General features: G+C 39.9%; 1 protein-coding gene across 1 annotated transcript; it reads right to left on the bottom strand.

The window, feature by feature from the left end:
* Positions 1 to 4,309: 4,309 nt before the first annotated feature.
* Positions 4,310 to 14,700, bottom strand: pcyox1l (prenylcysteine oxidase 1 like). The gene is made up of 7 exons (XM_073478768.1): positions 14,366 to 14,700; positions 12,769 to 12,975; positions 12,306 to 12,480; positions 10,492 to 10,703; positions 10,041 to 10,181; positions 8,030 to 8,441; positions 4,310 to 7,162 (listed from the first exon to the last, which is right to left on the bottom strand). The coding sequence occupies exons 1-7, from the start codon at positions 14,472 to 14,474 to the stop codon at positions 6,913 to 6,915; spliced, it is 1,506 nt and encodes a 501-aa protein (XP_073334869.1). The 5' UTR covers positions 14,475 to 14,700; the 3' UTR covers positions 4,310 to 6,912.
* Positions 14,701 to 16,291: the final 1,591 nt, after the last annotated feature.

Raw genomic sequence — 16,291 nt, 5'->3', positions numbered from 1 at the left:
ACATATTGTGGGAGTGTGTACATGCAATGGGTGTGCAATCATGAAACAATGAGTGCAGGAGATGGATCCTGTTGATCTTCTACTATAGACCATAACATAAAGTGGAAAAAAGAATATTAAGTGTGAAGTAAGAAAGAAGCAAAGTTACCAGACCTCTGTAGCTCGCTTGAGTCTAGCTCATGGCTACATTAGCCGCTACTAGCATAACAGACGACTTATTTGACTGTTTCTTGTCTTTTTTACATGTTCGAAATAACAATAGATTAAACAATCAATCAAAATAACACAGCTAAAGCTCCGACTCAACTGTCAGTGGTTGGAGTTGCGTTGTGGGTAATGTAGGCACACGTTTTTGACAAGAAATAAGATAAATCTGTGGTTCTGCTGCATTGATTTAGATTTTTTTATTTTTTATTTCATGTGTCCAGCATTATGGCAATCCAATACTACATCTGTATATTGCAGTACTCCTTTAATGCATAATGGTCTCTAAAAGTGTTTCCATAACCCTCAACTAAACATTCAATCCTCCCCCCCCCCAAAAAAACCCCAAAAACCCACACGTAAAACCTAAACTAAATCACTAAACCTGACCAGGAACCAAAGAGACAAATTTCATTTATTTAGCACCTTACAGACACAACATAAAAAGGCATTAAGAAGAATGTTTTAATTTCATTTAAAAGACAACAAAAACAAAAGCAATCAAATAAACTGACTCTAACTCACTTTTGATGCTTTGGGTTGGTGGCCGGCCCGACCGTCAATACGAAGCTCCAGTATTTGACAAGTTATGAATATGACTCACCATCTATCTTAACTGGACCTTTAAAGCCCACATTTAGAGCTGACAGTTTAAGTGGACCTCAGGTATTCAGGAATGTTTATAGAAACTAAAACTTGCTTCACCTTTCTTGACTTTAATCCTGGAAACACTGAGTAAACCTGTCTCAGCTCACCTGAGGGGTCAAATAGATTATCAAGAACATATCCCCACTTGTTTTAGCAACTTTGCGAGGACATTCATAAATATATAACAGTAAACATATGACAACATCAATGGTTGCATTCATTGGTTACACATAACACTCAGTTCTACCAGTGGAAAACTGTGAAAAGATAAGTTAAGAGCAATCAACAGCCTGATTCCCACAAATTGACCTACATAGTAAAAGTCTCCATTGAGCTCAGTCCAAATTCTCCAGAGAGGCGTAAAAGCAGCTGTTCCAGGCAGCTCCCACCCCCCTTTCACTGGAAAGAGAAACTCCAGTCATGATGATTATCAATTGTGACAACATAAGATGAGACAGACAACAAACAAAATAATAAAAACATACATGAATTATCTGAGAAATATAGTTGTGGTCGGAGTTTAAGCTTTTAGAGAAAAGAAAGTCAAAAAGAAAGACATCTTTTCTCTTTCAGTTTCAGTATTACTCAAGAGAAATACTTGGAAGGTTAACAGAGTACTGAGGCTGAATGCTGCCTTGTTTCAGGCCAAAACAGCCTCAGCAGAGAACAAAATAACATCATAAGATGCAACTTTCAGAGTAACCTATGACCTCCATCCTGCAGCTGACACATGGTCTGTCTGTCTGTCTGTCAGTCTGTCTGTCTGTCTGTCTGCCTGTCTGTCTCTCACACAGCAGTCCTGCAGGCCCTGCAGCGTTGATCTAACAGTGTTTGAGGACACAGATCACACACACATCAAACAGCCTGTGGAGAGCTCTGCCAGGCTGGCGAGGAAGGAAGTGGATCAGATAGAAGAGAATGGACTGAAATATGGAGTGTGTGTGTGTGTGCGTGTGTGCGTGCATGTGTGCGTGTGTGTGTGTGTGTGTGTGTGAGTTGTGGGGATTTTGTGCGCTTCTAGTGAAATGAGACTTCCAGTGAATTTGCATCCCCAGAGCCTCTTGTGGTTTTTACATTTAATAGTGTTATTACTAAAAATCAATTTTTTAAAGTGACTTTTATGCAGATAATGCAAGATGATGTGTTGTGTGTTCATCCTCTGGAGTCTTTTAGCTGACTTTCAATGCTTTCTTTTTCGTCTGACCTATAATTTAGTCAATTTAACAAAGTGTAAACAGTGGTGCCCAAAAAATTCTTTCATCAATCTTGGGTGACACAGTGACAGACGGTCAAAAGTGACTTTTATTCCACTTGAATTATTATGAAAAATATACATTACATAATTTAAAAGATGCATATTTTGATAGTTAACTCACGAGGCAAATGAGGGGGTCCAAAATTGTAACATGCACTATGTGTTTATGTATATTTGTATATAAATAACTGCATACTGTATATGTTCTGTAATATATGTAGCTAAGGAGTTCATGAACTTCCATTTTCTTATGCAACCCTGTATTGTATAATGACAAATAAATTACCTTGTACCTTAATTAACGTCTAGATTTATCAGTTTCATTTAGTGTTCTTTGCATTATCACCTCTTGGGTTTAATCATCAGAAGTAGCTTCTTAATAATGCATTCACCTCATAATTAAAGACATATTTCTTTCTTTTCCATGATACATTACCTGCTTTTAACAATGAATAAGTACAGATATCAGTATTGATATCAGCGATCATGGCCCTGGTATTACTTGGTATAAGACTGAAATCAAATTTTGTGGTATGGCCCACCCCTATCAGCACTTCCTACTGGTTTTCTGCAGATATTGTTTAGTTTTCATTCTGAGTTATGTGATGTCCTCAACATTTGGAGTGAAAGTGCAAATACTACCAGTTCTGAGAAAATTAGGAACTCTGGTTTAGTTCTGCTCTTCTATAAATAACTAGGGACTTGAGAGATTTAAACCAGAGATATCTTGATGTTTACACTCTATGCTGAGTCATGCTTCAAACAATCTACATTTCCTACAATCATTAGCCTCTTTCATCAGACCCTCTCTGTCTTGTAAATACCCACATCTTATGAACACAGTTTGCATTACAAACCTCCAAATATATCCTATTTTTCACCTTTGGGAACAGTTTATACACCAAAATAATCCAAGATAAGCTTTCAACCACTTTACATGGTCTTCATTCAGTGAATGGACCTGGCTTTGGGCCACCTAAACTCAGAGCTTTGGTCATGTGATTGTGAGATTGTCTTCGGTGTCAGATATGATTGGACAACTTGATCTTGAGCCTTGTCCATTTACTGAATTAAGACCGTGAGATGCGGCTGAAAGCTCTGAAAGCTAGTAAATGTGCCTTTGAATTTAGTTTTTTTATCAGATATCATCATGGTTGTATTCTCAGATTTTAGCCACAGAAGACTTTAACTATTTTTCAGCGGTTGAGAACACCTTGTGACGAGTAAACTGAGTTTAATTTTCTCTTTTAAATGATGTCTTTGGTTCTGATGTTCTATGATCTTGTTTCAGGAGGCAGTTTATTGAGTTATCCAGATAATTCATTAAGCCTGATTTGTATAAAAGGCTTAAAATCTCCCCAAAGTTTCCCTTAATTTTTAACAGTTTGCCTTGGGTAACTGTAGTAAAAGCAGCATACATGACCCATATTGCATCAAATTGAGTCACATGTGTGAGTCCCTTTGAATCCATTATGAGCACTGTGATTGTGTTCTTGCTGCTCGGAAGCCAAGAAGGAGAAGACACAGGGCCCATTATGCATCATAGCAAACAGACTGAAGAGGATGTGCTATGTTGCAGGACTCCTGATTGAAGTCATTGCCTTGAAAGTTTTACAATCCTGATTATTAAAAAAGGCTTTCCAGGAAAAGTCCCCTGGAAATAACACAATATATTTCACAGCATTTCAATCATTTAATGATTCAACAATCCACAGTCTTAAATCTGAGAAAGTGGGAGTCCATGGTCCATTGAACACCATAGACATGAAAAGGCTTGAGAATGATTTGGGATTTTCATAACTGGAGCCATCACAGTGACAAAGCTACAGCTTGTTTTCAGTTTGACTGCATGGAATTGATTTATACATCTGCAAACCAAGATTTTTTTAAATCATCCATTGGAACAACTGTGGCAGGAGTTTATGGGAAGTCAACAACCAACATTAGCGTCCTGTTTGTGACATATTACTTCATAACCTTCCCTTTTCTTCCCAGTCCAGTGAAAGAAAATTGAACTTCAAATGAATGAACACAAGCAGAACGAAATCAAGCAAGAAAATAAATTTTCTCCTGTACTCAGAGGCAGTACATTTTCTTCTGTGAAATTATTGATAAACAGGAAATAAAGCCTGAATACCCGGGGTAAATCAGAGGCCGACTGACAGACTTTTTCCGCCTTTTCAAAAATAAAAATTCATGGCAAACCATCCAAAGCTTTTATTGTAGTAACAGTCAGGATAATGGACATCATGCATTATAAACAGCTGCATTATTGTGTTTATCAGGCAGATGAAATATGTTGACACACGCTGTATTATGCTTGCAGAGCGACAGTGGTTACATGTTGCCAGTCACATGGAATTTTAACTCAATGTCTACTTACAGTTTGACAGCTAAAGACTGACCATAAGGACTCAGAGATGCTCTGCATGAAGCTAGTAAGTTGTGTTAAGATTATTTGTCAAACTACTATTGCTGAGGTCAAGAATGAACTGCAGAACAAGTACTTGGTTTTATTTTGCTGACAATACTTCTGTACATTTACTTTAGTAGGATTATTTTACTTGTAATATAGTATTTTTACACTGGTATATACTTTTACTTAGGTAAAGTATCTAAATACTTTGTCCACCTGTTAAAAAATATGCAGGCTGTACCTTTAATTGGTGTCATTTAAACCAATTGTCTCTTATCTTTTTACAACTAAACTTCTCAATCATCATTTTTAATGATTAAAAGTATCCACAAGATCAAGCATGAAAAGTTCGTTCTGACCTTGGAAATAGTAGCTTGACTGAACAACACCATCTCAATGTCCATTTATTAGGTTTGTGCCCAGAGCTTTCAACTACAGAACAGTCTTCATCAGTGGGTTCAGCCAGCTCAGTTCCCACGCAGACAGATCTGCTGAACTGACTAAATCCACCTTCAGAATTTTGTTTTCAGAAGTCGAACATGAACATGGAAAAAATTCTCTGCTCAAGGTGCACTAACTAGGCTTTTCCGTAACTTTCAACCGCATGGCACTGTTTTCATCATGCTTAACCTTTACGCCTACACAGATGACTCAAACGCAGAAGGTGCTATGGGTGACATCATGTCAAAAGAGTAAATCCATCCAGAAAAGACAACTGAAAAGCTAGTAAATGGACCATTGAATCACTTTACAGCATATCATAAATGTCCAGCTGCTAGAACTATTCGACTGCTCTACACACAGAAGCTGCTGCTTAAAACCTTGAATTTAAAAAAAAAGTCAGCTGTTCAGAACCGAAGATAAACAGCCTTCATTTCACCTCCATTGAGACAATTTCATCAGATTAAAGGGTTGTGGCCTTTCTCACATGACACAATCACATTATCCATCAACTGAAGCCCTTTGGAGTCACAAGGTTTTCATTTGACAACAGTTAAATAAAGTTTTTTTTAAATGCAAAAATCCAGTGTTTTAAATTAGTGCTAAATAAAACAAGGCTTTCTCAAAGTCTAATGAGGATAATCAACAGTCAGTGGCTTCATGGCACATCATCACATCTTTTTTAGCACTTGCCATTTCTGGAAGAGTCCGAATCCAACTCTCCGTGTGTGTGTGTTTTTTTAAGATTACAATGCTTATTAAAAAAGCAGGATCTACACAAGGCTTTTGTGTCATCACCAGCAGCAGCCGAGGCAGCAGCAGAGGCAGCAGCAGCAGCAGCAGCAGCAGAAGCAGCAGCAGCAGCAGCAGCAGCAGCTCCATGGATCTGTCCTCTGCTTTTATTTGGTCCAGTGTGAAAGCTTGTTGGCTCCATTCCCCGAAAAAAATTCTTTCCGCTGGATTATGCAACAAAAGCAGCAGGAAGGGGAGAGATAATGAAACAGTCTGATGAAAGGGGCAACAGAGCATAGCACCAGTGGCCACTAGCATGAGTCACTGAATAATGATTTTAATTTACAAATGAGATCTCCTCGGTACAGTTCACGCCAACAGCGAATCCATTAACAGTCTTTAAAATTTATAGGTGGTAATAGCAGTGCTGCAGTTGTTTTTGATTATATGACTGAGTGCTGGTGTATGTACCTAAAGGCAGAGTTACTGCACTGATCTGTATCGTATCTCACAGCATTTCAACTGTCTCGTCATGCTCTCATTCCTGGTTCTCGAGTGTTTCTTGACTTCTTTGCAGGATCATTTATTTACACAGACGAGTACAAGTGATCTAAGACTGGCACTCATAATAACTGATGTTCATTCACACCAACAGCAGCTAAAAAAAACCCAGTGAATTCACGTTCTACTGAGATTAAATATTCGCTGGTGTTATCTATGTTTCTCTGCCTGTTTTCTTGGCAAAGAAAAGCTGCCTGCAGCTGAATTGTTTTGGAGGAATCTACTAATTAGCATTAGCAATCAATCCTCACCTCGATACTGCAAAATGTTTCATATATCTGTAAATTCGCTGGCACAGAAAACGAAGCAATCAGCGAAATCAAACTGGCATGTGGACAGCAGTGTTTTAGAGTTTAAGACTTGAGTTGACTTTGATACCTACTTGTTTTTCAGTTTGACAGTGTATGCTTGGTTATTTATCATTGCATTATATTGTTTTGGATGTGTTTTCAAATATACTGGAGACTTCTCACAAGTCAAACTGTAAATTTTAGTACCCTAATAAAGACATTTTCTGCCTGAAAATCCAGCAGGAGATTTCCTCGAAGACTTTAGATGTGTGCACATAAGAGCTACAATTACCCAGAAGCCCTCTCTCTGCTTCCCTACATATAGACGTTTGGGAGTAACTTTGCTGAAGCATGTTGTGGCCAGGTCATAGTTCAGTCTTGATCCTGTGCATCAGGTCTCTCTGGTCCACCATGTCCGTCTGTCTGTTCCAGCGGTGGTAAGCCAACAGGGCAATGTTCTTGGCCGCCACTGAGCTCATCTCCATGGCGCTACCGGCCAACTCGATGCCGTTGAGGTAGTAAAGATTGGGGTGGAGCTCCACAGGTGGCAGTCCTAGGGTGCTGCCGTAAGAGGGGTAGGCCTGCCACTCCGTCACCTGCACTGAGTAGTATGACCTAAGATTGAGAGGAGGAGTAAACGAGGACAGTTGTTTTACTCTTTTGAAAAACAATTTTGGTGATCTTTACTTCTCATCTGGCGTCACCATCAAAATTTCCTTGGTCCAATAATTTTGTTTTTGACCGAATGCCTCGAAAACTAAAGACATTCCCATCAGCCATTGTGTTCTGAGCTAATTACCAAATGTTAGAATGCTACACACTAAAACTAAGAGAGAAATCACTCTCATTGGCTGTTCAGCTAAGTGAATCAGTGTATGAGAAAAAAAACGGAAAAAGAAAGGAAAAGCCCCCGGAGCCTGTTGCAGTAGTATGGATAATTTTCACCCATTTAGCGCGTTTTGTCCTCTTTTTACGCATCCAGTGCCATCTGCAACTTTTTATCAGACATATTCTCGACTAAAGGTAGCGATATTAGCAAGAGTGGTGTAAAGAATCCATAGTCTTGTGGTTTCCCTCTTTGGAGGCCGAGCACAGACTATCGCTACCTGGTAGCATGAAGAGGTGTTTCCTCTCACATAAGTGTAACACCTAAGAGCTAGTTGGCCGGAAGTAGTCTTTGCTGCGTGTTCAAGTGCAGCTTTTTGGCCGAGACACAGACGACGTGAGGCAACAGTTTGCCTTCATTGCCACTAGTTCTCTGATGTCAGTTGGGTGTGTCTGGGAACATGGTAACCATTACCACTTTTTACATTATTACTTTCTAAACACCAACATGTTAGCACATTTACATTTAGCTCAAAGCACCAAGAGATGCTAGAATGGCTGTAGACTCTTGTTATACATAATTTTGATGATAAATATTTAACAAAATAGAAGAATTATGCATTAATGACAATGACAGACAGACAGGAAGTGACTGACCTGAAGAGCGTTTTAAGTTGAGCCTTTTCCAGAGGTTGTGATGAGAACACTTTATAGACTCCAGCCTCTTGTGGCTGCTTACGCCGGAAGCCTGCCGAGATGTTGACGGGACAAACACTCGCTACGCTGTTGAAAAACACATCGGGCGTCTCAGTTGTCAAGACGCTGGCGAAGGGGAACAGGCGGGGGTCCGGGAATCCAAAGAAAGAGGTGTTGAGGTAACCATGGACAATGGTTGCTACAGTGCTGTGATAGGTGCCGGTGAGCTGGTCAAAGGGAGGGGTGAAACCTTGGAACTGGACTCCGGACATGACACTTTCCTGGAGCGGCGTCGCCAACACGACAATGTCATATAGCTCTGATCCGATCCCGGCTGCTGTGGTGTAGCTCAGCTGGTACTGGGGCGCCTCAGCTATGGGGAAAATACACAAAATCAACACTTAACGACATGATTCAGACACAAAATTCATCTATATCAGTCCACTGGTATATACTGGCAGATATTATCAGGAATCATCCAGCACATTTCTCATGTCTCAAGATGTTCCTGCCAACAGGCAAGTGTTGATGCACTGGAATGATAGACTGCATATCTATGGCAGAACAAAAGGAAAAGAAAATCTGTTCTACACAGATTGTAAATGATGGTATGAGCATGCAAGAAGATACAGAGCCATCAAGTACATATGAAACATGGTTTTTCATATCTAAGCCAACGTAATTCACACACATCATAGTTTAGAGGAAAGAATCCTTACTTATATACTCTCATACTATGATATAAGATCGGTCTGACATCCTGAATGCATTATTAGAGTTTGACTGATTAATTATGTCCTTGATGAACCCTTTTTCGGTTGAATGAACTTGTTCTGTGTCTGCTTTGTATTCTGGTCTAAGGATGTAAAACCTTTAGATGTCCTGTAAACGTAAACGGGATCACTGAGTTTTAGATTGCCTATTTTTTATCGTATCAGACTTCATTGTAGTGCTGCTGTAATGTCTCACTGGTTTGCTGGTTATCAATGGAAATGCGAAAAAATAAACAACAATCTTTTCTACGTCAAGAACTAAATGAAACTGCAAAGGAGGTGATACTGAACAGTAACCATCATTTTAATATTGAATAAAGATTTGAGTCCTATTGGCCACTGAACTGAACTGAAACTTACATGTGCTGTGTGCTAGGTTTGTCTGTGTTAAAAAGAAAACACACATTAACAAGATGGCTAACATCGTGCTGCTGCTGGCTTCTTGAAGCTATGTTGCCTGATGTCCAGAAACTATCTAACTATCTAAACTAACTAATAAACACTGCAGCACCCGGCTAAATGGGACAGGTGTTGCCATCATATTGACAAGCTTGTCTGACCTAGCAACAGTAACTGACGGGGGCGGGACTTTGGATGGCTCAATTGTGAAATGTAATCATTACTCAGCACTTACTTACACTGCTACCGAAAACCAAACCAAATCACGTTGCTCAGATAGGTTGATTAGTTGATTTCAGTCAACAAAAATTCCAAATTAATTGAAACAAAGCTTAAACTAAACATTTGGGTTATTTGAGTAGTGAAGCCTGAATGGAAATTAGAAAATGTTCTGACGGTCATAAGCGTCAGCAACATGAGAATTTCACAGATTCTTTGGGCATTATCAAGCCTGTATTAGATGTTACATGTCAGAGATGACAGAAATGGGAAGCACTCAAAATTCAAGGTCGCAGGACACAAAGAAAGACATTTTTTAAAATTATCTCCTGGAAAAAAGAGGGGAACTGTAACGAAATAAATGTAGGAAGTGTAGATGGTTAAAAAAAATAGAAAAAAAGTGCAGTGACAATAAAGTTGAATCTAATGCAGTTGCTGTGAAAGTCGTGGCTTTTCTTTACTTCCATATTTGTGTTGACCCTCAGTGGTGCCACTTTTCACTGACGTACATCCAAAATGTCTCAGTCTGTTAAATACTGTGACTTCTGACATGATCCCACTCAGCAGACATCGTTAAGTACCTGAGTAGACCGGGGAGACGGAGTTGACTTGTGCTTGCAGCAGGTTAGCGTTGGCCATCTTCAGCAGGCCAGAACACACCAGCTTGTTGCCGCCTTCCACCGCCCACAGGTTGTTCTGGGCACCAGCTAAAGACACAGCGCCTGCAAGACACATACATTCTCACAACAGAGCCAAGTGCTATAAACCAATTATCAGCTGCCCACGCACTTTCCTGTTCTCTCGCTCCCACAGGCCACCCCCTCCTCTCACCTTGCTTTCCTCCCTTCTATTCTCGACACCCCATTCCTCCCTTCCTACATCTCTTTTCTTTTCCTTCCTCTTCCTTTCCTCTCTTATGACCTACATTGGCACAGACGTAGCTGTTCGGCTCATAAATGGCCCTAATTTCTAATATCTCTTTCCTCCTCATTGCGTCCTCGCTCCCTCCTCTTCTGCTCACACTCATCTGACCTACAAAGGCGGGGATGCTGACGTTCTGTCCGTAGTTGACCCTCATGACAGGCGCGATGACCTCATCGATGAAGCGCTGCGACACGCCCAGCTCCAGCAGCGAATCAGATAGTGGCCGCCGGGTCATGTTGATGAAGCCACTCCCTCCCAGAGAGTCCAGCAGCTCCTCCACCGAGCTGAAAGCGTAGCCGTGAGCCTGGTACTTGTAGATCCTATATTACACACACACAAAAACACACAAAAATGGTTAATTGTCAATTATTGTTGTAGAATGCAGACAGATTTATAAATTGATGTACACTATAAATCTGCTTTCCTCATCCCATCTGAAAGTTTTAATGTCTCAAACTTTTTAGCGATTATTTGTGCAAAACAAAAAAGATAGAGAGACTGCTGGAGGGATATACAGGCTCACTGTTGTTGATTTAGAGAGAAAGCAAGAAAGTGAAACAGAGATAAATCACTTCCTGCGGGAGGAAATAGAGGTTCAGTGAACGGCTATAGCGGAGGTGTAAAGTGCAAATCTGAGCCTGGTTCATGTTTCAAGCAAAAACAAAAACAGGATTGCAGCAATAGATTTGTGAAAAGATGTGTTGGCCAGATATAATCTTATTTTCGTATAATTTTGTTGCTGAAGATGAAGACAGCTGATGTTTCATTACAGCAGCACTTCAAAATTTCAGGCAGATGATTGTCTGTATTTTTACCGACCTAATGCTCAGTCGAGGTTTTGCAGAGATTATGCTTGCAGGCGTTCCCAAATAACAAATAGCTCAGCATAGGCTTTACTCATTGACTGCAACGCTGGGAGGCAGTGTTTTGTTTTTGTTTTTAAAGCTTAGTGGGGGCAAAAAGAACCAGAAATGGCTTTGCTGGATCAGTAATGCAGTCTGGCATCATTAAAGGTGAAAAATACCGAGACATTCTCAGACCAGCTCTTTGTTTTCTTCACCGATATTGATAGTCCATCTTATGGTCTTCATGACTTGATTATAATTAACAAGCATACATTTGTGACATGCTTTTGTGCATAGTTTTGTACAGTGTGTCCTGTATGTTCTTTTTTGTATAACTTTGTATGTTGTTTTTACTCTTTACTGTTTGTTATTGTGTTGTTTCTCTGTTATGTTTTAAGCAAAAAGGACCCACATGCAAGTTGCAGTTGCAGTTGTAAAACAAAAGGCGAGCTTTATTAAAATAAAGCTGAGAGCCACAAAACAAAGGGCTGGCAACAAAACAGGAATACGAGAGAGCAAAAACGAAACAATCCAGTACAGACCTAGGACACACATGGTAAAACATAAGGAGCAAAAGAGAACTGGGAAACAGACGAACCAACTATGAGTGAAGGAAAAACACAAACTTCAATACGCAAGGATGTAATGAACAAATAAAACAAAGGTGAACAGGAAAAAAGGGCAGGAAAAAGACAAAGAAAGGGAAAGAAAAGCAAAACATGACAAATGAGGAGAGAACCTACAAAATAAAACAGGAAATGACTAAAACAAAAACCATGACCATGACATTATCTGCCGTGACCTGCCAAGGGACTATAGGTGCTGATTAGTGCAAAAACAGTGACGCCAAAAACATGTGGGAGAAAGTATGAAGCAGACCAGTCACACATTATTTTGACGAGGCACAGGTAGAAGTGGGGCCCCTCCACGCGCTAACACAGAGTCAGACATCTACCACAAAGGCTGACTCAGGAGCATGAATCAGTGCATCACAGCAACATCCTGTCAATAACCTAGCATGCCAAGCAGCTGGCATGAGACTAAACAACAAACTGGGCATTCAAATTTCTGGCTTACCTCATGAATTTCTCCATGATTTCCTCCACCCACATCTGCAGGCGTATGAAGCTGATGCCATAGCGCCACCACAGCCGGAACAGGTCCAGCAAATACCAGTCCGTCTCCTCCAGAATCACCTCCTCGCCGTTAAACACAGCCGTCTTACCCGCCACGCTGCGACGATACTTCAAACCTTGAGGGGTGGACACACGCAACACAGAAGACAAACATTCACACAAATACACACAGGGAGGAATTTCATATTGAGGATGTTTTGAAGTAATGTCTCTAACAGTAATGATGTAACACTTATCCAGTTCATTTTTTTCTGTGGAAATCAAAGGACTAAAGATCAGCACATTTTTAAATAAAAATCTAACTTCTTTGTCTCTGAAACTGTCTGAGCTTTAATATCTAGCTAAAATGCACCATAATCATATGTAGATATGTACACGTGTGTGTGTTTGCTGTATAAACTGACCCAGCACTTTGACAAACTCCTGCATGTGGAGGTTGAGGGAGTGAATGATGGAACCTCCAGACTCGTAGTCATGGTGATTGACAGTAACGGTGGCAAGACGACCTCCGACCTCCCCCTTCTCAAACACGTCCACCTGGACCTCCGGGCCAAAGTGCTGCCGCAAGAAATGGGCCGTGGCACTGCCTCCTATCCCCGCCCCGACCACCGCTGGAGCACAGAGGATCAGAAACCAAAAAGTGAAATCAGAGTGTGGTTTGGAAGTGAAATGACCTTAAAACATACAGAACTGTTTATATTAATGTGAGGCTTCTGGGTATTGGAGTATTTTCACCACTGGAAATTTCCATTGAAGGGTTTAGATTTACAGCACCCTTCAATACAGAAATCATCGACTATGAATATTTAACTTCTTATTCTTCCTTTTTTTTTTCTGGACAAGGCCGATAATCGGTCTACCCTTAATATGAAAGTACATGTCTCTTATCTTAAGTTCTAAGTCTTGGGTTCGTGAAAGTATAAATGTTTCATGTGATCCTGATGCCATTTTTGGATAATATAAACTATGGTATACAGGAAAACGCAACTGTATCACAGAGCAGTACAGGAAACTGAGTGTTGGATATCAGATCCGTTATCTCTATTGAGTTTGAAGACAGACCATCGTTAAAACACTCACAGCCTCGTACAACACAGTCATACTCCAAAATGTGTGCTGGTCCTCCCTCCCTGAGACCAGAACACCAACAAACTCACAATGTGCATTTACAAAGATTATTTTTTTCACACTCCTTAAACATTAAATCTGGCACACAATCCTCTGCACTACAACATTTATAAGACAGCTTGATATCTGTTAGTCATTTCTATGGTTTAAAACTTTCTCTGTGCTCTCAAAGATGTTGGATTGTCAAGCTGATTAACTGCTCAGGAACATGATGTTTTACAGATATGAGATGCTTATCCACCAAAAGCATTAGTTCATCTGGAAAGAATGAAGTATTGTGCTCTATATTTTATGTTATTATTTATATATGTATGTTGGTTAGAGATTGTAAGCAAGCCCCCATGGTGGAAACCATGAAATTAAATAAAGGTAATTCTCAAAAAACAACACAAACACTATGTGTAGGTGTGTGTTGGTGTGCTGTGATCAGGTGCACACAAATGTTGTCAGGTGACAAAGTGAGAGGAAAGAGGGAGGGCTCACAGGACCATTAAACTCTAGCTGACTGCCTTATTATTTTATCTTCATTACCTACATACCCTCTTTGGAAAAATAAGGCAAGACATCATTTGTAAAGTCTAATAAAAAGGAAAAAAATAAATAGCATCACATCCAACTTAGATATCTTACTAAATTTAGCTAATAGAGCTAACAAAATATAGCTTCCCACAGAAATACATGTATCTAACGTCAATAACTTCATGGGAATTTGCTAATTAAATCTCTTTTCATTAAAACACAATGCCCCAGAATTAGCTAGCTTAATGAACATTATCATATCTCATTCAAACTGACGTTAGCTTAGCCCTCTTAATGCAGGCTAACGTTAGCTAAGCTAAACGGCAGGCTCTGATGTTTTAACTCTTTTCTTGCCTATTTTAGAAGGCGGAGCTCCGTCGACATGAGCGGATCCCGCCGGGTCTCCGACAGCCGACCGGGCTGACAGCACGACGACGAGCATCGGGAGGAGAGAGCCGCCCATTGCGGCGACAGAGCAGAGATAACCGGGGAGGAGAGGCGGCGAGCGGGTGCAGCGACAGTTCACAGTTAAAGCTGGCGTTAACTCCTCCCTTTCTCTTCCCTTCACACGGACTCTGAGTTCATAACGAGGTCATTTACATGTCTGTGGACTCTAGTTTGCGTTTTAAACGGGTTCGGGTCGGGATGCTGCACAAAAGACAGCTCGATCATGATGATGCAGATCAATTCACCAATGAAGGAGCCACGTCCGGCAACATCACGTGACGTCAGAGACCGTCACGTTTCGACCAATCATTAATGTAAAGTCTTTTCCTAGGAGGGCGAAGGAATGACCCGCCCTACTCTGCCTCTAATTGGCTACCACTGCTTGCCTTCTTTGTTTGGGTTGGTTAGCTTTAGGCATGGGGAGTGATGATTGGTTAGGGTAGATCAGGTTAAGCCAATCAGAGGCACAATAAGGCGGGTCATACCTTTGCTATCCTAGTCTGACACTTACATCTTACTTCATGTATTACTTTTCACATTTACTATATTTTAAGTAGTTTAAAAGATTTAAAAGTACTGTACACAAATATACGGAAGCCCTGAAGGGTCATGCATTCATACATTTTATTTCCTCCGTTCTACCTGATAACGAGTTAATTTCATTTGTTTTCTTGAGATCTCGAGTTATTATCTCGAAATAACAACTGCCGTTTTCCCGAGATAACGATATAATTAATTCGAGATCTCGAGATAATGACTGTGATATGATAGGCCTGAGATTATGGAGACGCCCGAGACCTCGTAGCTGGTCAGCTATGTATTAAACGACGACATCAGGCTCACTTAGATTGCGCCGCCAATATAGCTGAAGCCTTGCTAATGTCTTTTTAGATGACGCACATTAATGTGTATATTATCTGTAATAGCAAGGCATAATGCTATTTCAGCCTGTGTCAGGCCTTGATTGAAAAGATATGTGACGCGGTGATCGATATGCTCCTGCTCCTCTGACATTGCTACACTGAATGATGTTTCCTGCAATGATTTAATATACTACACTATCATTTTGTTTTCTCAAGATCTCAAATTAATTATATCGTTATCTCGGGAAAACAAAGATTCGCTATCTCGAGATCTCGAGAAAATTATCCCGTTATCTCGGGAAAACGGCAGTTGTTATTTCGAGATAATTACTCGAGATCTCGAGAAAACAAATGAAATTAACTCGTTATCACGGGAAAATGGAGGAAATAAAATGCATGAATGCATGGCCCTTCAGGGCTTCCATACAAATACAATGTTGAGATACTTGAACTTTACTTGTATTCCCGTTTTCTGCAACTCTATACTTTTACTCCACTACATTTAAGAGGCAAATATTGTACTTTTACTCACTATATTAATTTGATAACTTAAGACTCTAGTTTCTTGCAGATTGTATGTTATATCAAAGCCAAAGTAGCCCATTTTTTAAATTAATATATTTTAAAAATAATTGGATAAAAATAATGATTGAATAATGAATGCTGAGTATTGGCTCTGATAATCAGTTGACTCTTAATATATTGCAAATACATACGTGTTAATACATGTATAATTTACTTTTACTTGTACTTTTGATACTTAGTACATTTATTGCCAGAAAATTACTTTTGATACATAAAGTCCTATTCCAATGGATGACTTTTACCAAGGTAATATTTTAACACAGCAAAAAACATGTCATCTAATGAGAACCACTTAATAATATTGATAATCTTCGTATAAATAGTTGCACTGGATCAGTGCTTCCTCCAGTAATCTTTACATAGTGTGTGTGATGTTATTTTATTA

The sequence above is a fragment of the Pagrus major genome, chromosome 13 (genome assembly GCF_040436345.1).
Source record: "Pagrus major chromosome 13, Pma_NU_1.0".
In the NCBI taxonomy this organism is placed as follows: domain Eukaryota; kingdom Metazoa; phylum Chordata; class Actinopteri; order Spariformes; family Sparidae; genus Pagrus; species Pagrus major.
Note: the sequence above shows the minus strand (reverse complement) of the source record. Positions and strands in the feature narration are given on the sequence as shown.